At 38.9% G+C, this 23,730-nt stretch overlaps 2 protein-coding genes across 5 annotated transcripts in view; one reads left to right on the plus strand and one right to left on the minus strand.

Moving 5' to 3' along the window:
- MORC4 (MORC family CW-type zinc finger 4) overlaps positions 1–23,730 on the plus strand; it is a 737,287-nt gene that overhangs the window by 247,866 nt on the left and 465,691 nt on the right. The gene's annotated exons all lie outside the window — the stretch shown is intronic.
- The window catches only part of TBC1D8B (TBC1 domain family member 8B), an 85,814-nt gene that overhangs the window by 40,015 nt on the left and 22,069 nt on the right, over positions 1–23,730 (minus strand). For 3 of the 4 annotated variants that reach the window (XR_014793741.1, XM_084870438.1, XM_084870440.1), the window contains exons 5-10: positions 23,132–23,372; positions 17,306–17,513; positions 14,462–14,629; positions 5,663–5,812; positions 4,527–4,677; positions 3,835–4,049 (exon numbers count right to left, since the gene is read on the minus strand). Coding sequence is in view for 3 of the 4 variants with exons in the window: in XM_084870438.1 (XP_084726564.1) it covers positions 3,835–4,049; positions 4,527–4,677; positions 5,663–5,812; positions 14,462–14,629; positions 17,306–17,513; positions 23,132–23,372 (1,133 nt within the window). In the remaining variant the exon portion in view is untranslated. The remainder of the gene's footprint in view (positions 1–3,834; positions 4,050–4,526; positions 4,678–5,662; positions 5,813–14,461; positions 14,630–17,305; positions 17,514–23,131; positions 23,373–23,730) is intronic. The other variant, XM_084870439.1, reaches the window with a different exon arrangement.

Below are 23,730 nucleotides of genomic sequence, written 5' to 3' on the forward strand. Positions count from 1 at the left end.
AAAAAGCTTCTGTGCAGCAAAAGAAACTATCAATAAAACAAGAAAATCCACTACATGGGAGAACATATTTGTCAATGCTATCTCTGATAAGGGTTTAATCTCCAACATTTACAGGGAACTCATACAACTTAATAAAAGGAAGATAAACAATCCAATCAAAAAATGGGCAAAGGACCTAAATAGACATTTTTCTAAAGAGAACATACAGAAGGCCAAGAGACATATGAAAACATGCTCAAGTCACTAATCATTCGAGAGATGCAAATCAAAACAATTATGTTCCATTCACACAGGTCAGAATAGCTATCATTAAGAAATCAACAAAGGACAAGTGTTGGAGAGGATGCAGAGAAAAAGAAACCCTCTTGCACTGCTGGTAGGAATGCAGATTGGTGCAGCCACTGTGGAAAACAGTATGGCAATTCCTCAAAAAACTAAAAATGGAACTTCGTTTGACCCAGTAATCTACTTCTAGAAATATATCCCATGAAATCAGAAACACCAATCAGAAAGGATATATGTACCCTTGTGTTCATAGCAGCACATTTTACAATAGCTAAGATTTGGAAACAGCCTAAGTGCCCATCAGCAGATAAGTGGATAGAAAACTGTGGTACATCTACACAATGGAATATTCTGTGGTAAAAAAGAAGGAATTCTTGCCATTTGCAACAGCATGGAAAGACCTGAAAAGCATTATACTAAGCAAAATAAGCCAGTCAGAGAAATATAAATATCACATGATGTCACTCATTTGTGAAATATAATGAACAACATAAACTGATGAACAAAAACAGAACCAGAGTCATAGAAGTATGGAATAGACTGTCCAACCTATGAGGGAAGGTGGGGGTGAGGGGATAAGAGATCATCCAGAGGACTTGTATACATGCATATGAGCATAACCAATGGTCACAGATGAGGATGGCGAGGGGGGAGGAAAATGGGGGATGGGGGGCGGAGGGAAGGGGTAGTGTGGGCATGTGCTAGGGTGTGGAGATGGCTGGGGAGAGGTCAAAGGGGTCAAAAGGAGGCTTATATGATACTTTAAACAATAAAGAATTTAAATGAAAAGAGAAAGAGGTACAAATTGGTTGTTACAGAATAGTTGTGGGGATATAAAGTACAGCATAGGGAATATAGTCAATACTATTCCAATAATTATGTATGGTGATAGATGAGTGTGAGATTTATAAGGACGATGATCACTTAGTAAGTTATATAATATTAAGTCACCGGAGTGCACACCTGAAACTAATATAATAATGTATGTCAATTATAATTAAAAAATAAAAAATGAATGTAGGTGAAATGATGTGAACACTTTCCAAGTCCAGCTGATAAAATCTCCCACAATTTTTTCTCCATGCTCTCTCCTCTTTCCTCTGAGTAGTAATGACAATAAAAGAGCACCTTGGAAGCCATGTTTTAAAGATGATCAAGCCTGCTACTAGCTTAAGTCTTTGAATAATCTCATGGAGAATTGCCTACTGACTTAAAAACTCACTCATCTGTTTATTCCCTTAAGTAAACTTTAATGTTTAGAGATATTACCTGTTTGAAATTATTTGTGTCACTGTCCTAACATACCCTAATAAATATGGTGTGCTCCTAAAAGATTTTATTTTCTATGATTCTGCAATTGCCTACAAAATAAAGTTCAAACTCCTGACCTATCCCAAGGTACCTTAGTAATTATTTTTCTCCAATTACTTTGCTACATTCATCATACTTCTACTAAACAGAACAGGGTCTTATATATATTCCATATTTACCTTTATCTATGCTTGTTTAAAATGATCCCTTCATCTGCTATAGTGTTTCATTCTATCTCCATAAAACTAAAATTCATAATTTTCAAGTCGTACAAATGCTACCTGTTCCATGAAACCTTCTCTGATTCCTCTAGATCAGGGGTGGGGAACATCTGGCCCCCAGGCTATATAAGGCCTGTAAAATCATTTTGTCCGGCCCTGCCAAGGCATTAGGGTGAGTTAAATATTGGACCACATATGGTAGGCTAATTTTTAAAAAAATATATTTTAGTGATTTCAGAGAGGAAGGGAAAGGGGGAGAGAGATAAAAACATCAATGATGAGAAAGAATCATTGATCAGCTGCCTCTTGCATGCCCCCTACTGGGGATTGAGCCTGCAACTTGGGCATGTGCCCTGACTGGGAATCAAAACCATGACCTTTTGGTCCATAGGTCAGCATTCAACCACTGCGCCAGCCAGCCAGGCAGCAGGCTAATTTTTAAGTTGATAATTTTGTATGGCCCTCAAATGATATTAATATCCAAATGGCCCTTGGCAAAAAAAAAAAAAAGGTTCCCACACCTGCTCTAGATGAAAACAATTTTCCCTATTTTAAATCCTAACAGGACTTTATATTTCTCTAATAATCTTCCTCATTTTTTTTTATATATATATTTTATTGATTTTTTACAGAGAGGAAGGGAGAGAGATAGAGAGATAGAAACGTCAATGAGAGAGAAACATCGACCAGCTGCCTCTTGCACACCCCCTACCGGGGATGTGCCCACAACCAATGTACATGCCCTTGACCGGAATCGAACCTGGGACCTTTCAGTCCGCAGACCGACGCTCTACCACTGAGCCAAACCGGCTTCGGCAATCTTCCTCATTTTTTTTCATTTGCCAATAAGTATATTTTAATACCTACTAGTCTATATACTTTTAAAGCCAAGATCTTTATCTGATTCATCTTTATATTGTCTTTGGCACCTAAACTGTATTTTTTACAGAGCAGAGATTCAATAAACATCCTATATAATCCTATAGAATAAAGAGGTAATATGAAAATTGATCATCATGATCAAGATGGCCATGCTCATGTGGTCACAATATGGCCACACCCATGTCATCACAAGATGGCCACCAAGAGAAGGCCGACAGGGAAGGGCACTTGGGGGCTAAAAGGCCAGCAGGGGAGGGCAGTTAGAGGTGATCGGGCTGGCAGGGGAAGGCAGTTGGGAGTGACCAGGCCGGCAGGGGAGGGTAATTGGGGGTGACCAAGCCTGTAGGGGAGGGCAGTTAGGGGCAATTGGGTCAGCAGGGGAGGGCAGTGGGGGCAACCAGGCCTGTAAGGGAGGGCAGTTGGGGGCGATAGGGCTGGCTGGGGAACATTTTGGCGTCGATCAAGCTGGCAGGGAAGCGATTAGGGGGTGATCAGGCTGGCAGGCAGAAGCAGTTAAGGGCAATCAGGCAGGCAGACAGGTGAACACTTGGGAGTCAGCAGTCCTGGATTGTGAGCGGGATGTCCGACTGTGAGATTGGGCCTAAACCAGCAGTCGAATATCCTCTAAGGCACATGTGTCAAACACAAGGCCCACGGGCCAAATCCAGCCCGCCAGGCCTTGCAATGTGGCCCGCACCGCACTGTCATCACTGCACTCCGCTGTCAGTTTATGACATTGTCAGTTTATGACTGTTCAGTAAACCATTCAGCCCGCGATTTAGGCTGGATTTTAGATTTTGGCCCCTTCTCTGATTGAGTTCGACACCCCTACTCTAAGGGTTCAGATTGGAGAGGGTGCAGGCTGGGCTGAAGGACATGTGTCTCCCCCCACTCACCCCGCCCCCCTCCCCGTGCATGAATTTAGTGCATCGGTCTTCTACTTGGTTAAATATAAAAGAGAAACAAATTAATAAAATTTCAATAATCCTAAATATTCTATCATTCTACTTAAATTAATAATATGCACTATTAATTAAAACTCAACCTCTGTAATTTTCAAACTATCTGAGATTGATTTGATGTGATTTTTATCACTTGAAACATTTATACATTTGGGTTCATAACAAAGTCATACCTGGCAGTATCCAATTTTGGGATTCCTGTATGCATAAGCAGTGAGTACTCGCCTCAGAGCAGATATGCCAGTGTCACTCTGAAAGGCTGGGTGCTCAGGCAGGGAGCGACGTAAATCACGTTCAATTTCTTCAGTAGCCAAATTGCATGTCCCTAAGGACTGTTCAACTACTTTGGCATAATAGCCAGGATGAGCAGCCATGTCATTAACAGCGCCTATAAAGATGATTACATTAACACACAAAAGAAGAGGAATGTAATAAAAACTACTTCTTGCATATATACATGAAGAATTGGAATACCTTTAAATTTAGCTTCATGCTCAAGTAATATCTGAGTACAAACAAAAGAAAAACCTTCATCCTGGAATCTATAACATGAGGACAACACCAAACTTATCCAACAGAATGACATTTTCATGAACCGTTTTCCCCCTTAACTTTCCTTTGACACTAGAGATAGAGATCCCTCCAACCAATTAGCTGTAAGTTGCCTAATGAAATAATCTGTTTAGACAATGGATATGTGGATATATCAGTAAGTACACAAAACTAACATTCCTTCTATGATTAGTTTGGATTCATGATGAATAAGACTTTATCCTAGCCATCTGTGCAATTATTTTTCATTAGCCTGATGTATAACTCCTAGAAGGGGCATAATTAATGTCTGCTAAATAAATAAATGTAATACCTGAAAAAAGCATCCAGAGCTCTCCTCTTAAGGTCTCTGGAATCCCTCTTATAACCAGATCTCGAGTCTTTTTAGTCCGAAACATAGTAACACCACGCCCACATTCTGAAAACAGGATATTCCATGACTGTTCCTTCATCTTTTCTTTTAACTATAACAGCAACAACAAAAAAATCTAAGCAACTAAAGATAATGAGACATTAACTTCTTTCAAATAACTAGATAACTCTCATCATCATGAAACAATACATATGAAAATCAAGATTGTAACACCACATGACCTCACTTATTTATGGATGATAAAGAACATTATAAACTGATGAACCAAAAGATAGATATAGAGACAGTAAAGCAACAAGCAGACTGTCAAATTACAGCGGGGAGGCTGGGGAGATCTGGGGGAGATAGATCAACTGAAGGACTTGTATACATGCATATAAGTACAACCAATGGACACAAAACTCTGGGGAAGGAGGGTATGTACAGGAGGGGGGCGGCATTGGTATATGTACAAAAATAATAATTTAATAAAAAAAATATTATTAAAAAAAAAAAGAAAATCAAGATTGTAGAAACTATCTCTCTCACTTCCTCTCTGTAAAAAATCAATAAAATATACTTAAAAAAGAAAAAGATTGTAGAAACTCAAAATCAGTATTCAGATGGGCCCAAAACTGGTCTACTTGCATCACAAAAATCTTTTAAATTCATGTGAGTGTAACAGAATTTACTATTTTAAATCTTAGCTAAACTCATATAAAATGGGAATATCAATACTTTTAGGAGGTAAAGGTTTGAACCATCATTCTCCCCAAATAAACTTGATTAGGACTGATTATTAGAAATATATACATTAAATCCTAATGTTCAACTTTTATCCTTTATCTCAATTCATGGTACAGTCCTTTTATGTAATGGAAGCACACAAGTTACACAGAAGTACCTGCTAGAAAACTTTTTCAAGCCCCAAAAGAGTGTTCAATTGTGGTACCTTCTAGTCCAGCGGTCGCCAACCGGTGGTCCGCTGACCACTTGTGGTCTTAGGTCTGAAAGGTTGGTGACCGCTGGTCTGTTCTAAGAGTTTTATTTTTGATCAAGAGTTTTAGTCCACAGTAATAAATATTTTGTTTCTATACCATTTTGGAATTAAGAGTCTCCAAATTCTGAGGGTGATATACTGTCATTAAGGCTTCAGTGTTCACAGTTTCGCTGTATTCCCTTTGACATGGCAAAGATTGTACCTCAATATTATCAGATGGATCTGTAGAATGAGAACTAATAGGAACCTGAAAAAGAAAGAATGTAATTATTCCAAGTGTATGCTTAATAGTTTTTACAAAAAGAAAAGTGATGTTTTATCTATCGTTTATAAACCACAACTTATATGCATAGTAAATATTTTAAAAGCAATATTTTAAGGAGACAAGGAGACATTATTTTTCTATCAAAATTATAGACACAACAAATTAATATCTGTAACAGAAAACTCAGGAACTAAGTGAACCAAGCCACTCCCTTACAAAAGCAATAAAATACTTGCAAAATGTTAGAAAAAAACCGCACAGAACATAAGAAATTAACCAAAGGCACAGAACAAATGGAAAAGCATCAATTCAAGTAAAATGAATGAATATCAACAAGAACACTCCAGTCTGTGAAATTTTAATTTGAGGCTATTCCTATTTGCTAGCCTCTCAAGCTCAGAGGTGTGGTAGCCATGAAAGCCAGCATTTTCATACCCAAGGATCTTTCATTGGAGCTTCACTAAAATTCCCATCCCTAGGACACAGTCTGTATTTTGACCAAAGTATCACCTCTCTGGAAAATCCCTATTTGCAGGGTGTTATCATTTAATTTGATTCAAAGCTCAGCTCTGTGAAAAAAGTCCCTTCTCTGTTAGAAAAAATATATAGCAATATACTAATTACATCACAGCTGTCTAAACCTAATTATATATATTGAAAACAAAAGCCTGGCTAGAAACTTAAAAGGAAGGCCTGGAGAACTAGATGGCCATAAGGAACTTTGAAAGGTTCCAGCATATTCTTGGGGATCTAAATGTATACGTGCATGTGCGGGGCTATAAACCTGCACAAGAAAAGAAAGAGACAGAAGAAAAGGTCCCAGTCACTCAACTCTGGCTGGCTTTGGAAGTAAGAAATAAAAGCTAAGACTGATTTGTAAACTGCCAAAAGGTTGAGGTGTACCTTCACACAAAGATCTCGTGGCAAAAGGTGGTAAACTTAATGCTTTCAGGCATTTAAGGAAATCTGATCTATCATTGGCTGACCACCAATTTATACTGATCCAGTGGCTGATCCAAGCATCCAGGCTTAAAAATAAAAATAAGAAGTATAAAAAACAAAACAAAAGTAAACCAATAAAATGTCCTTGAGAAGCCAGTTTTTGGATTTTGTAAACTAAAAATGTAAAGCAGCTATCATAACTAGATTCAAAGAACTAAAGGAAACTTGAAAAAATAAAGGACTCAGTTAAAAAGAGGGCAAAAGATGCCCTGGCCAGGTATCTCAGTTGCTTATAACATCATCTCGATATGCCAAAGTTGAGGGTTTGATTCCTAGTCAGAGCACATACAAAAATCAACCAATGAAATAAGAGGAACAACATAAATAAATAAGAGGAACAACAAATGGATGTTTCTCTTTCTCTCCCTCTTCCACTCTCTCTAAAAATCAATTTTAAAAAATGTAAAAAAGATTATTCATTAAAAATAAAGAGTGATCCAAGATAGCAATGGATTAGGTGGAAGCTACAGTAACCTCCTCCCAGGACCAAACTGGAATTACAATTAAATTATATACAAATCAGAGAGAAATCAAGATGGCGGCATAGGGTAAACACCTGAATGCAGCATATAACAACAAATTTGAATTTAGAACTGGAAAACAGGGGAAACATCACCCTGAAGCGCCAGACGGCTGGCCGAGAGGAGGCTCTACCATCTGGAAAAGAGAAAGAAGGCATGCTGAATCTCAGGAACTGTGAAGGTGTGGAGAACTGTGCGCACAAAAAGGCGGCCACAGAGTTCGTTGCAGGCTTGCTTTCGGAGCGCGGAGAGGGCTGGCCGAGTTCACTGCTGGCTTACTCCCGGTACACGGAAAGGGCACACAGCTAATGCGCGGCTAGCTTTCTTGTTCGGGAGGAAAACAGAACCACCCTATTGCTCTGATAGACGGCCCCAGACAGGGAGAGGACAGACTGTCAGGCAGTGGGCAGAGATCTCTCAGAGGTATGTGAAGCCAGCAGCCATTACTGCGGGACTCAGAAACCAGACCCTCGTAGGGAGGGGCTGAATAAAGCTTGTTTGCACCACCAATAGACTCCGCCCCATCCAAGCGGAGCACAGAAGCCCTTCCAGTGGCTAGCTTTCTAGTTCGCTGCAAATAGGACTCTCCTAGGGAGGAACAGACAGCAATACAAAGCTTGTCTGCCCTATACCAAAGAGATGCACACGCCTGCAACTAATCTTGCGGGATTCACCAAAGCTTGGCTGTGCCACCCCGAGACTCCACCCCATCCAAGCGGAATACAGAAACCCTCCTAGTTGAGACACTTCTGATCCTCATAGCCAATTGGCTTGGAGATCAACCCTTCCCAGTGATACCAACAACAAGCAAGGCTTAACAACAAGACTGCACACACAGCCCACAAAGGGCTACACCAAGACTGTCCACCTCTGGTAGCTGGGAGGCTGACACACTCAACCATATAGGACACCTTAACACACAAAGCCACACTACCAACTCAGGGAAGCTGTGAAAATTACGAGACAATGAAACAGATCACAAACAAAAGAAATGGAGGACAAGAAGCGACTGGATATAGAGTTCAAAACCACGCTCATAACGTTTTTCAAGAATTTCCTAGAAAAGGCCGATAAAATAAACGAGACCTATGAGAATATGAAAAGGGATCAACTAGAAATAAAGAATACATTGTCTGAAGTAAAAAATATTATACAGAGTCCTAAAAACAGAATGGAAGATCGCAAGAATCAAGTCAAAGATTTGGAACACAAAGAGCCAGAGGACACTCCTCCACAGAAGCAAGAAGACAAGAGAATTCAGAAAGTTGAAGATAGTGTAAGGAACCTCTGGGACAATTTCAAACGAACCAACATCAGAATTATGGGGGTCCCAGGAGAAGAGAAAGAGCAAGATACCGAAAGAATACTGGAAGAAATAGTGACAGAAAATTTCCCCCACCTGGGGTAAGAAATAGACTTACAAGTCCAGAAAGCGCACAGAACCCCAAACAAAAGGAATCCAAAGAGGACCACACCAAGACACATCATAATTTAAATTTCAAGAGCAAAAGACAAAGAGAGAATATTAAAAGCAGCAAGAGAAAAGAGAAAAGCAATTTAGTAATGTAGAAAAAGGAGCACCCATACGATTGTCAGCTAATTTCTCAACAGAAACCATGCAGGCCAGACAGGAATGGCAAGAAATATTCAAGGTGATGAATAGCAAGAACCTACAGCCAAAAATACTCTAACCAGCAAAGCTATCACTCAGAATCGAAGGCCAGATAAAGAGCTTCACAAATAAAAAAAATCTAAAGGAGTTCATCACTGCCAAACCAGAATTATATGAATTGCTGAAAGGGGTTCTTTAGGAAGAGGAAGAAGATATAGATAAAAATTATGATCAACAAATACGTAACTATCAACAAGTAAAACTAAAAGCCAAGAGAATTAAAAAACCTGATGAACAATATTAACTGGTGAATATAATAGAATCAGAGGTATGGAAGGGGGAGTGAACTGACGATTCTCGGGGAAAAGGGAAGTGGGGGGTGCGGAAAGAGTCTGAAAAAAAACCTGTGCACCTATGGATGAGGACATTGGGAGGTAGGGAAAGGGCAGAGGATGGGATGGGAACCTGGTGAAGGGGAGCAATGGAGGGGGGAAAAAATGAGGAACATTTGTAATAGTATGAACAATAAAGATTTATTTAAAAATAAAAAAATAAAATAAAATTATATACAAATCATCCTAAATAACCAACTGAAGACTAGCTGGAGAGAAGTCTTATTAACCAAGGACTTATAGAAGTAGCCATATTGAGACTGGTAGGAAGTATGGAGGCATGAGAGTGCTGGCTGGGCTTCTATGGGGATATCTCAGCTGTGGGGTTTTCCCCCTGAAAAGTTTAGGGTCTAAACCCCAAGCCAGACCCCCAAGCCTAGAGCACCAGAACCAGAAATGATGCTCACATAACATCCTGTTATGAAAAGCATCATGATCTCTGTCACCAGGGCACCCTCTTAAAGGGTCAACACAAAGAATTTTATTTATAGCCACTCATATCAAGCAACTTCCCTGACCATAATGCTCTGAAACTAGAAATCAATCACAAGAAAAGTGAAAAAACACAAAAATATGGAGGCTAAGTAATATTATACAATGAATGGGTTAGCAATGACATCAAGGAAGAAATCAAAAGATACCTTGAAACAAATGAAAATGAAAGCACAGAACCCAAAATCTGTGGAATACATGGAAAGCAGTCCTAAGGGAAAATCATAGTATTACAGACCTATCTTAAGAAAGAAGAAAAAGATCAAATAAACAATCTAACTTTACTCTTAGAGGTACTAAGAAAAGAAGAACAAAAAAGCCCAAAGTGAGTAGGAGGAAGAAAGAAGAAAATAATAAAGATCAGAGCAGAAATAAAAGGAGTAAAAAAACAACAATAAAAAAAAATCAATGAAACCAAGAGCTACATAGTTGTTTGAAAAGATAAACAATGATGAACCTTTTACCACATTCATTAAGAAAAAAGACAAAGGACCCAAATAAATAATATAAAAAATGAAAGAAATAACAACTGAAACCAAAGAAATAGAAAGGATTGTAAGAAAACATTACTTTTTAAAAAAATAAATCCTCATCCAAGGATATTTTTCCATTGATCTTTTAGAGAGAGTGGTAGAAAATGCTATAAACAATTATGCCAACAAATTTATATGAAACCACAAAAGACCCTCTATAACAACAGTGATCTTGAGAAAGTAGAACAAAGTTGTAGGTATCATGTTACCTAATATTAAACTATACTATAAGACCATAGTAATCGAAATAGCATGGTAATGGCAAAAACCAAAAACAGACACATAGAACAATTTGCACAGAATAAAGAGCCCAAAAATAAATGCCTTTATAGACAATATTTGACAAAAGGGGAAAAAACATACAATGGGTAAGGGAAAAGTTTTTGCATAGCAAAGGAAATCATCAACAAAACAAAAAATATAACCTACTAAATGAGGGAAGGTATTTGTCAATGATACAACTGATAAGGGGTTAATATCCAAAATTTATAAAGAACTCAGACAACTCAAAAGCAATAAAACAGAGGCAATCCAATTAAAAAATGGGCCTGGCTGGGTGGCTTGTTGGTTGGAGCACTGTCTCATACACCAAAAGGTGGCAGGTTCAATTTCCAGCCAGGGCACATAGGTTGTGGGTTCAATCCTACCTAGGTCAGGGTGCATATGGGAGATGAGAGGTGGCCAATTGATGATATTCTCTCTCTCTCTCTCTCTCTCTCTCTCTTTCTCTCTCTCTCTCTCTCTCTCTCTCTCTCTCTCTCTCTCTCTCTCTCATCAATAAGGAATCTAACTTCAGGTGAGGATAAAAAAGGACAGAGGAACTGATTAGACATTTCTCCAAATAAGATATACAGATGGCCATTCAACATATAAAAAGACGCTGAACACCACTAATCATCAGATAAATGCAAGTTAAAACCACAATGAGGTACCACCTTACACCTTTCAGAATTGCTATTATCAATAGTCAACAAACAAGTTTTAGTGATAATGTGAAGAAAAGGGAAGCCTCCTGAATTGTTGGTGGTTTTGCAGATTAGTGCGGCCACTGTGGAAAACAGTATGGAGTTACCTCAAAAAATTAAAAAATGTAAAGTATATATGCAACCTATGCTCATTGCAGCACTGTTTATAATAGTAAAAAAAATAGAAGTGACCCAAGTGTCACCAACAGAGGAGTGGATAAGAAAGTTGTGGTACATATCCTATATAATAAAAGGCTAATATGCAAACCGACTGAATCGCAGAATGACCAGTCGCTATGACGTGCACTGACCACCAGAGCACAGATGTGCAACACAGGAGCTTCCCAATGGTGATTAGTGTGCTCTCACAGCAGGGGCACCGCTCAGCCAGAAGCCAGGCTCAAGGCTAAGCCATCAGTTGGAAATCCCACAAGAGCTTCTGGACCTTGACAGGGCACAGGCTGAGGGACTCCCCACCAAGTGCCCAAATTTCATGCACCAGGCCTCTAGTATATACAGTATATACAATGGAATATTACTTGGCCATAGAAATGAATGAAATCTTATAATTTTCAACAGCATGGATGGACCTAGAGGGTATGCTAAGTGAAATAAGTCCTTCAGAGAAAGAAAAATACCATATAATTTCACTTATATGTGAAATCTAAAGAAAGAGAAAACAAAATTGAAAAAGGTGAAGAGATTAAGAAGTACAAATTGGTAGTTACAAAATAATCATGAAGATATAAAATACAGCTTAGAGAATATAGTCAATAATATTGTAATAAATATGTATGGTGCCAGGTGAAGAGATTAAAAAGTACAAATTGGGCCCAACCAGTGTGTTCAGTGGTTGAGCACTGACCTATGAACCAGGAAGTCACAGTTCAATTCCTGATCAGAGTACATGCCTGGGTTGTGGGCTTGATCCCCACTGGGGACGTGCAGGAGGCAACCAGTCTATGTTTTTTTCTCATCATTGGTGTTTCTTTCTCTTTTTCCTTCTCCCTTTCTCTCTGAATTCAATAAAAATATATTTTAAAAAGAAGTAAAAATTGGTAGTTACAAAATAATCATGGGGCCCTAGCTAATGCTCAGTGGTTAAAAAATCACAGGTTTGATTCCAGTCAAGGGCACATACCTTGGTTACAAGCTTGATCCCCAGAGTTGGTCGGGTTGACAGTGGGAAGCAACCAATTGATATGTCTCTCATATTGATGTTCCTCTCTCTTTTTGTCTCTCCCCATCCCTTCAACTCTAGAAATCAACGGAAAAAATATCCTCAGGTGAGGATTAACAAAAACCAAATGATGATGATGATGGTGGGGAAGTAAGTACAGCATAGAGACTATAGTCAATAATATTGTAATAACTATGCCTGGTGCCAGCCAGGTGGGTACTTGAAATATTGGGGAGAACACTTTGTAAAGTATGTGATTGCATAACCAGTATTCTGTACATCTAGAACTAATATAAATTAATATTAAGATATTAAATGTAAACTATAAATAAAAAATAAATTGTTGCCCTGACCAGTTTGACTCAGTGGATAGAGTGTCGGTCTGTGGATTGAATACAGGAGGCAGCTGATCAATGTTTCTCTGTCATCAATGTTTCTAACTCTCTATCCCTCTCCCTTTCTGTAAAAAAAATCAATAAAATATATTTTAAAATTAAAAATTAAAAATAAATAAATTGTTCCCCTCCCAGGTTTGGCTCAGTGGATAGAGCACTGGCCTTTAGACTGAAGGGTCCCAGGTTCGATTCTAGTTAAGGTCACATGCCCCAGTTGTGGGCTCAATCCCCAGTGTGGGGCATGCAGAAGGCAGTCAATCATTATTGTTTCTCATCAATGATGTTCTTATCTCCCTATCCCTTCCTCTTTGAAATCAATAAAAATATATTTAAAAAATAAATAAAAATAAGAAAAATATTCTTGCCCTAGCTGGTAGTTCAGTGGTTAGAGCATCACCAGCAGACTGAAGGGTCACAGGTTTGATTCTGGTCAAAGGCACATACCTCGTTTGTGGGCTAGATCCAGGCCTGGGTCGCAACCAATAGATAGTCTCTCTCTCAAAACCATGTTTCTCTCTCTCTGTGTATCTCCTCCTTCCTTCCACTCTCACTAAAAATCAATGGGGAAAAAATATCCTCAGGTGAGGATTAACAAATATAAAATTTTAAAAAATAAATTGTTAAAAAAAGAAAATATGAGTTCCTAAAAAGGATACATTCCTAATTCTCAATTCTGCTTTATAATGGGTCTTAGAGAATACAATTTCTTTTGTATTAGTCTTTTTAAAAATCCTATATAATAAAGAGCTAATATGCAAATGGTCATCATGCTCTCATATCTTAATGGCTCAAACACTCAATACTGGGGAAAGAATGCGGACCAGCCAGGCACAAATGAGCTCGTGAGAGGGGAATGGGGACGAGCCAGGCACAAATAAGCTTGCGAGAGTGGAATGGGGACCAGTTAAGCTGCGGCCCAGGAGAGGGACAAGCTGCCTGCCCCATGGTCCCTGCAGCCCAGGAGAGGGACAAGCTACCCGCCCCACAGTTCCAGGTGCCAGCGGTTGGGGATGCGGCCCAGGAGAGGGACAAGCTGCCTGCCAAGCGGCCCTGGGCACCTGAGGCTATGGCCCAAGCAAAGCCGCCTGCCCACGATCCCCTGCGGCTGTGGCCAGCCCAGGACCTGGGTGCCTGTGGCCAGCCAGAGGAAAGGAAGCCTGGGTCCTGGGTGCCTGCAACCAGCCAGAGGAGGGAATCCTGGGTCCTGGGTACAGGGCGAGGCAGAGGCAGTTAGGGATGACCAGGCCAGCAGGGGAACAGTTAGGGGCAACCAGGCTGGTTAGGGAGCAGTTAGGGGTATCAGGCAGGCAGGCAGAGGTGGTTAGGGGCAATCAGGCAGGTGAGCAGTTAGGAGCTCCCAGATTGGAGAGGGTGCAGGCCAGGGTGAGGGACTACCCCGCCTCGTGCAGAAATTTCTTGCACTGGGCCTCTAGTTAAATATAAGAATGAATAGGGAAGTCATTATGGATTACATTTGAAATAATGGACCACACAAAACACACACCTTTTTTAAAAATTACTTGATTGTTACATAATTACCTCTGTGCTAATATCGTGATATTGATTTGAAGTTGTCCCACACTTGAGCCTGAGTTTTGCCACCAGTTGTTCAAAGTCTATAACTTCACTGAAGCGAAAAGCTGTTTTTCCTTTGATGCTAATGATGACAGATTTGCTGGAATCATGTGTTTTATCTATAGCTAAGACCTGGGGGGTAAAAACATATTATAAATGAATCACATTCTCCCTTGATCCTTACACTTCTAAGCAAAATGTGTTTAGCTTACTCTTTTGTGGCTAAAAGGTTCCTGGTATTACTTATTAAATAATAAACTTTGAAAAACCATAATGAGATCTTACTTCACACCTATCTAAATAGCTGTTATAAAAAAATCAACAAAAAAGTAATGGAGAGGATGTGGAGAAAAAAAGAACCCTTGTGCACTGTTGGTGAGATTGAAAATTTGTGCTGCCAATATGGAAACCAGTATGCATGTTCCTGAAAAAATTAAAATCATAACTATCATTCCATCTTCTTGTTATTTATCCCAAGAAATCCAAAAAGATATATGCATCCTCTGTTCAATGTGACATTATTTACTAGTACAATGGCCAAGATATGATATCAATTTAAGTGTTCATCAATAGAGACTGGATAAAGAAGTCATGGTACTTATATACAATGGAATAGTAGTCAGCCATAAAAAAGAATAAAATGTTACCATTTGTGACAGCATGATGTACTTAGCAGGTATTACGCTAAGTGAAATAAGTCAGACAGAAAAATACAAATACCATATGATTTCACTTATATGTGGAATCTAAAAAACAAAATAAATGAACAAACAAAACAGAAAGAAACTTATAGATACAGGCCTCCTCAGTCTTCTCCTGGACCAACTCTGGGGTTATTCACAGAGGGGACAGGTTGAGCGGTGGCGGGGTAAGCACCCCAGGGAACAGGAGGACGTGAGGCCCTGAGGCAAGGAAAGTGACAAGCTGCCCTTCATTGTCAGCCAGGGATGAGTACACGGCCATCCGTCTGCCTGGCCATGATCCCGCATCCACAGAGATGTTATCCACTGGTGTCCACGGCCTGTGGGCCACCTACTACCAGGTCTTCAATAAAGTGGAGCTCAAGCTGTCTGAGAAATTGGAGCCACTGTACAACCATTTGGCAGAACACTTTTTTTCTGAGCTCCAATTATGAAATGGGGGTTGTTGTGTGCTGGATTGGCTGACATGGCTTGACCTACAGAAAATCTCAGTACAGCTTAGTCTGATGTTTTGATGATTACAGGGCTTATTTGGTCAAGATACTCACTTGTAATTATTCCAAAAAACCTGAGTCTGTTTGCTATTAATTTCTTTGTTGGGGCAGCAGGAGCTCTTTTGTATTTGGAGATATAATCAAGAACTAAAAACTAATGCAAACAGGAATTCCTGATCATCCCAACACCTTAGATGTAGCCATAACCAGTGGGACCTAATTTGTTTTATTATTTGCTTATTGGTAAGGTGTTGCTCCCTGTGCTAATGATTAGAACACATTTTTTTAAAAAAATATAACTTAACTAGGAGCAAGTACACAATTCAGCAGAAAAATAAAGCAAATTTAAAAAAAGAAACTTATGGATACAGAGAAAAAAATTAATGGTTGCCAGATGAGAAGAGGTTTGGGGAGCTGGTGAAGTGATTAAGAAATACAAATCGGCAGTTACAAAACAGTCATGGGGATATAAAGTATAGCATAAGGAATATAGTCAGTAATCTATATATATAAAAGGCTAATATGCTAAGTGTCCGACGGTCTGGTCGCTATGACATACACCAACCACCAGGGAACAGATGCTCAATGCAGGAGCTGCTGAGCAGCAGTGACTTGCCAGCGGTGGTTCTTGGGTCACGCACCCCGAAACCAGAGAGGAGGGAGCCTGATTCCTGGCGGGGCTGCATGATTACACCTTTGGCTGTGGGTTATGTTGTTGCTGGGTCACTACTGGCCCTGAATCTGGTTGCTGCACACTTGTATTTGCATTCCACAACCTGTACTATAGCAACTTTGCAGAGTGCCCTCTCGCACTCTAGGACCCCTCAGTGGATGTTGGAGAGCTGGTTTCGACCAGATCCCCACCTGCTGGAGGGACCCCATGAGGTTGGCTTCAAGGTGTGCCTGGCCCGTCTCGCCCAGTCCTACCTCACTGGCCACCTTCTAATTAATTTCATTTCAATGTGCACAAGTCCATGCACCACATCACTAGTATTATAACTATATATGATTTCAGGGGGTACTAGACTTATCGGGGTGTAAATATCTAACCACTACACTATATATCTAAAGTTAATATATAATTGAAAAAAATTTAAAAAGAAAATAATAAAATTTCTCATTATCCTAAAAAGAAGAAATAGACTTTATATACTAGTTGTACCACTGATACAAGTGCAAGTTATTTAACTTTTCAAGGGAAAGTCTTAACTAACATGTAGTCTTTAAAAATTATAATTCTGTTTAGTGGTGCAATGCTGACTATTTCTGACTTACACAAAAGCTATCAATTCTATTTTTTATCACTGTGTATATCAAATATCTAAGTTTTGGTGTTCATGTCATATACATCTGACTAATCATGTTCCGTTTTGAGTCATCCTAAACCCTTATCTTCTAAATTTTTATCTAACTTTTTTCATTTTCAATAAGAGCTATAAGGCTGAGTACTTTTATACTGAAGAATAATGCTGGACTTAAAAAATTATTATCTAAAAATTACTAAAATAATGTGGCATAATGAGTTTTTAATAATTTATAGAATTAAAGGAAATTTTACTCTGAATGATAACATCTTCAAACTAAAAACTGGTATGCAACCAAATTTACATTACCTCTCGAAATGGAATGATTACACTGCATAGATTGCCGTCCTGGCTAGCAAAGCAGATATAGTTCTCTGAGATGCACATTTTGCCATGAGCATTGAAGTGGCTGAATGGCACCCATAAAAAACATTCATGTACTTCTTTCAAAGTCTCTTCTTTGGGCAGCCTAAAAAAAGCATTATACTGCTCACTGTGGGCTCGATCTTCTAGACCTCTGTACGAAGGAAAAAAGGGAGACTTAAATAATGGCTACTAAAGGGTACACATGTCTATATTGATTAATCCAAATGTACTGTAAAGCAGAAAGTTTAACTACATGCTATATTCTTCAACAAATTATGAAATGGAAGAAACATACTGATTCCTAGCAGATTCTTTTTGTTTATTCTCTTTTCCAATTTTTTAAATTAGTGAATTAGAATGCATAAAAATTAGAGATAATGTAGGTCTTCAAACCATCTGTTAAGGAGTGATTTGCTGGAAGATTATTATACTACTATGTTGTCATATTATGTGATTACTAGAGGCCCGGTACAACAAAATTCATGCATGGGCGGGGGGGGGGGGGTCCCTCAGCCCGACCTGCACCCTCTCCAATCCAGGAACCCTCGGGGGATGTCCAACTGCCTCTCACAATCCAGGACCTCTGGCTACTAACTGCTCACCTCACCTGCCTGCCTGCTCTAACTGCTCTGCCTGCCTGATCCCCCTAATGCCCTTCCCTGCCAGTCTTATCCCCCTAACTGCCCTCCCCTGGTGGCCTGACCCCCTAACTGCCCTCCCCTGCTGGCATGGTCACACCTATTAACTTTTTAAAAATATTATCCCCTTTATACACAATTGTATTTGTCTTCCTTATTGGCTTCACCCTCTCACACAATTTTTCTCTCTCCTTTATGGAACACTTTTTCCTATTGACTCATCATTTATATACTTTTCTTTCCTCCTTATTTCCTACTTCTGTTCCATCATTTTTCTTCCCATCTTTCTTCTACCCTCCCTCCCTCCCTTTTTCCTTCCTTCCCACCTTAATTTTTTTTCTTTACTTGCTCCCTCGGACCTGCTTTGCTCCCTTCTCCATTTCTTCCTTCTTCCTATTCTCCTTTTAAGCTCTATCAGACCCCCCCCCCCTTTTTTTTTAATATATTTTATTGATTTTTTACAGAGAGGAAGAGAGAGGGATAGAGAGTTAGAAACATCGATGAGAGAGAATCATCATCGACCAGCTACCTCTAGCACACCCCCTACTGGGGATGTGCCCGAAACTAAGGTACATGCCCTTGACCGGAATCGAACCTAGGACCTTTCAGTCCACAGGCCAACGCTCTATCCAATGAGCCAAACCGGTCTCAGCTACCAGTTCCCTTTTAAAACTTTTCTATCCTCCCTCTTTTTCTCTCACCCTACCTTTACCATACATTCTTCTCTAATTACTTCTACTATTTTAATATCTATCTATCTACCTGCCTAATTATTCACTATAATTTATCTTTCTTTTCTGACTCCTACTTTTAAAATCTTCCCCCAGTACACAACTAAACTTGATTTTCATTACAGCTCCTACAGTTCACTCTTTCCTACTTTACTCTCTACTGACTCTTCCCTCCCTCCCTCACTTCTTTTTTTAAAATATATTTTGTTGATTTTTTACAGAGAGGAAAAGAAAAGGATAGAGAGTTAGAACCATCAATGAGAGAGAATCATCGATCAGCTGCCTCTTGCACACTCCCTACTGGGGATGCGCCCGCAACCAAGGTACATTCCCTTGACCAGAATCGAACCTGGGACCTTTCAGTCTGCCGACTGAGGCTCTATCCACTGCGCCAAACCAGTTTTGGCCTCCCTCCCTTCTTTTTTTTTAATTTATTTTCTTTTTATTAAATTATTTTCTGTGTACATATACCATTGCCCTCCCCCTCCCATACATGCCCTCCCTCCCCAGAGTTTTGTGTCCATTGGTTGTCCATATATACATGTACACAAGTCCTTCGGTTGGTCTCTTATCTACCCCAGATCTCCCTACCCTCCCCGCTATAATTTGACAGTCTGCTTGTTGCTTTACTGTCTCTATATCTATCTTTTGGTTCATCAGTTTATAAAGTTCTTTAATATCCATAAATGAGTGAGGTCATGTGGTATTTCTCTTTCATTGACTGGCTTATTTCACTCAGCATGATGTTCTCCAATTCTGCAAATGATGAGAATTCCTTCTTTTTTATAGCAGCATAGTATTCCATTGTGTAGATGTACCATGGTTTTGGGATCCAATCATCTGCTGATGGGCACCTAGGCTGTTTCCAAATCCTAGCTATTGTAAATTGTGCTGCTATGAACATAGGGGTGCACATATCCTTTCTGATTGGTGTTTCTAGCTTCTTGGGATATATTCCTAGGAGTGGGATTACTGGGTCAAATGGGAGTTCCATTTTCAGTTTTTTGAGGAAGCTCCATACTGTTCTCCACAGTGGTTGCACCAGTCTGCATTCCCACCAGCAGTGCACGAGGGTTCCTTTTTCTCCGCAACCTTGCCAACACTTGTTATTTGTTGATGTTGGCCATTCTGACAGGTGTGAGATGGTGCCGCACTGTTGTTTTGATTTAAATCTCTCGGATAATTAGTGACTTTAAGCATGTTTTCATGTGCCTCTTGGCCTTCCTTCTGTCTTCTTTTGAGAAGATTCTATTTAGATCCGTTGCCCATTTTTTAATTGGATCATTTATCTTCCTTTTATTAAGTTGTATTAAGCTGTCTGTAGATGTTGGAGATTAAACCTTTATCAGTGATAGGATTTGAAAATATGTTCTCCCACACAGTGGGCTTTCTTGTTGTTTTGTTGATGGTTTCTTTTGCTGTAAAAAAGCTTTTTATTTTGATGTAGTCCCATTTGTTTATTTTCTACTTAGTTTCCATTGCCCTAGGGAAAGTATCAGTGAGGAAGTTCTTTTGGCATATGTCTGAGATTTTGCTGCCTGTGGATGCCTCTAGTATTTTTATGGTTTCTCGTCTTATGTTCAAGTCCTGTATCCATTTTGAGTTTATTTTTGTGTATGGTTTAAGTTGGTGATCTAGTTTCATTCTTTTGCATGTATCTGTCCAATTTTCCCAGCACCATTTATTGAAGAGACTGTCTTGACTCCATTGTATGTTCGTGCCTCCTTTATCAAATATTAATTGAGCATAGTGATTTGGGTTGATATCTGGGTTCTCGATTCTATTCCATTGATCTATATGTCTGTTCTTGTGCCAGTATCAGGCTGTTTTGAGAACAGTGGCTTTGTAATACAGCTTGAAATCTGGTATTGAGATCCCTCCTACTTTACTCTTCTTTCTCAGGATTGCTGTGGCTATTCGGGGTCTTTTATTGTTCCAAATGAACTTTTGGAGAGTTCTTTCTAGGTCAGTGAAATATGCCATTGGTATTTTAATGGGGAGTGCATTGAACCTATAGATTGCTTTGGGAAGTATGGACATTTTCATGATGTTGATTCTACCAATCCATGAACATGGTATGTTCTTCCATCTGTTTACATCTTCCTCTATCTCTTTTTTCAGTGTCATGTAGTTTTCCATGTATAGGTCTTTTACTTCCTTAGTTAAGTTTATTCCTAGATATCTTAATTTTTTTGGTGCAGTGGTAAATGGGATTGCCTTTTTAGTCTCTGTTTCTGCAAGTTCAGTATTGGTGTATAGAAATGCCATAGATTTCTTGTCATTAATTTTGCATCCTGCTACATTGCCGAATTTATTTATTAAATCTATTAGTTTTTTGATGGAGCGGGAGCGTTAACTCCCAGCCCAGGGCTCAGCCCCAGCCAGATGTTCACCGCCCCCACTTCCCCAGCCTCCCCGCTGCTGTCCTGCTCACATTCCCTGCCCAGGATGCCCGGCCTAGTGAAGGTGGCCCACACAGCCCAGGCGCTGCTGCTGCCCCAAAGCAGGAGTGCCTCTGCCCAGAAGGCCTTGGACCGTCCACCACTCCATCCTGGACCCGTGGTGGGGGCCACCACTCTCCCTGCCCCTTACTGGGTGCACCTGCTCCCCTCTCCCATGTGCAGCCCTGCATTTCCTTCTCTTTTCCATTCCTGTGTCTTTTTCTTGTTCCCTTTCTATATTTCTGTTTCTCCTCTTGTCCTGTCTGGATGCAGGCCTGCCTTCCTGTCCCTCTCCTTTCTTATCCCCTCCTATTGTATCCTATCCTATCCCGGGCCTTGCAGCTGCCTGAGCAGAGGGCGGGGACACAGCCTGCTGTTTTGATCATGACATGACACTGTAATGGATAATTTGCATATTTCTCTATTATTAGGATAGATGGCTAAAACCAATCTCGGTGACAGTAATCATTATATCCGATTATCAGAAAATCATAAGTTACCCATTTCAAACAAATTAATGAAAATTTATGTACCCAAATTTAGAAAGTTAGTGCATAAAAAGTAATATTAAAACTAAAACATTGCATAAAAGATAAATAGTGCACAAAAGATAATATTAATGTTTTAAAAAGTTCAAATTAGAAGCAAGATAAAACAACACTGCTTGCACAGTATTAGGCACCATTAGGTGTCAATAAATACAGATTACTTGTTAAGTTATACATACATATATAAATAAAAAACAATTGCTTAAAATAGAACAATTTTCTAAAGGCATTCAACACTCGAATTATGCAGCAATGTCATCTGGGATAGTAAGTAAATTATGCAAGTTCTAACTCAACAAAATTAAAACTAAATTCATCATTCCAGCATACCCTATTTGAATATGAGATACTTCATGTCTTTCAAAATAATTTTGATAAATATGAACAGAAAACCACATTAATTATAACTCAAACTGTAATTCAATGGGTTATTTCACTATTATTTAAAAGGATGAGGTCTATTCATATCAATGAAAAGAAGTTCTGGATATTATTTTAAGGAGGGGAAGCAAATTATAGAATAATATGTGATAGCAAACCAAATACATATAGAGTCAAACAGCTTTCAGACATATACTTCTGATGCAGAAACTAATTATTAATATTTATTTAGTGCTTTATATTTTACAAAGTGCTTTCACATAATATATTGCTCATTCCTTATAAGTACTCTCTGAAAAAACAGAGGTCCTGAGTGATTAGGACTTGTCTAAGAGTTCCTGCCCTCTCCTTCTAAGCACTATATTCTCCACTGACTTCCCAAACTTGCCTCTTCATAAAAATAATGCCCTTTGCCCTAACCAATTGAACTGAGCGGCGTGTTGGCTTGAGGACTGAAGGGTACTAGGCTTGATTCTGATCAAGGGCACATACCTGGTTTGGGGGCTTGATCCCCTGTGTGGAGTGTGCAGGAGGCAGCCAATTAAAGAGTCTCTCTCATCATTGATGTTTCTATCTCTCTCTCCCTCTACCTTCCTCTCTGAAATCAATAAAGATATATTTAAAAACATAAAACAACAAAACAAGAAACAATGCTCTTTATAAATTATTTAAAAATAATACATTTAATAATTTCAGGCCTAAAAGTAGACTACTCATACAGAAATTTAGAGTTAGATTAACCCTGCACATATAAATCTCTACATTGCTAAAGGCACTCCACAGCAAATCCTACTGGGATCTCAAGAAATATTTTTCAAACCTAACTTCAATTACTTCTTAGGGCTAAATTTCATGGAGAGAACACTATTTGTGAAATACATATAAATAAAGAAAAAAAAAAATAATTACACCCCCCCCCCCAAAAAAAATCATATAATACAGAACAGTTAATTTTTAATGCTAATCAATGCTACAATTCTTTGGTCAAATAATATTTTTTAAAAGTAAGTATTAATTAAGTTTTGAATACCTTTTGGTGATTTGTCGAGGATCATCAAGAATTGGGTCATTATCAAATGTTTCCTTATCAAAAAGTCTCTTTACAGCATAGTTGGCTAGCTGTTCCATAAGAAGATATGTTTGGTTAATATGCAAAAACATTGAAAAATAGTGACTATCCCCTTGGGAACACACATGAATACTCTCTGTCAATATGACATTTGAAGTCTTTTCAAGTTTTGAGACCGCATCCCAGGAGATAATGAGTTTTACTGTAAATAAAAGTTATAAGTAGATCAGATTAATTTTGTAAATGTTCAGTAATATTTATCAATCAGGTCTTTGGAAAGAATAGTAACATACTTGAAAAATGCTATGAACAACTAAAATATTTGAGTCCAACACTGGTTATAATTTTGAATCATAACCACAAACATACAATAATTGGTGAGTCTAGGAATAGAGATAAATTATTCTGTTACTTTACATACAGTGGTATTATGGCTACTATATTGTATATTTAAAACAAGGATTAAAGCATAGATTGAGAAAAGTAGGTAGTTTAGAACAATGGAAGAAAAGGAGTTATATGCTAGATCACCATAATTTCATATTCATTCACTTGCCACC

This window comes from Pipistrellus hanaki (genome assembly GCF_964339955.1).
Source record: "Pipistrellus hanaki genome assembly, chromosome: X".
NCBI lineage: Eukaryota > Metazoa > Chordata > Mammalia > Chiroptera > Vespertilionidae > Pipistrellus > Pipistrellus hanaki.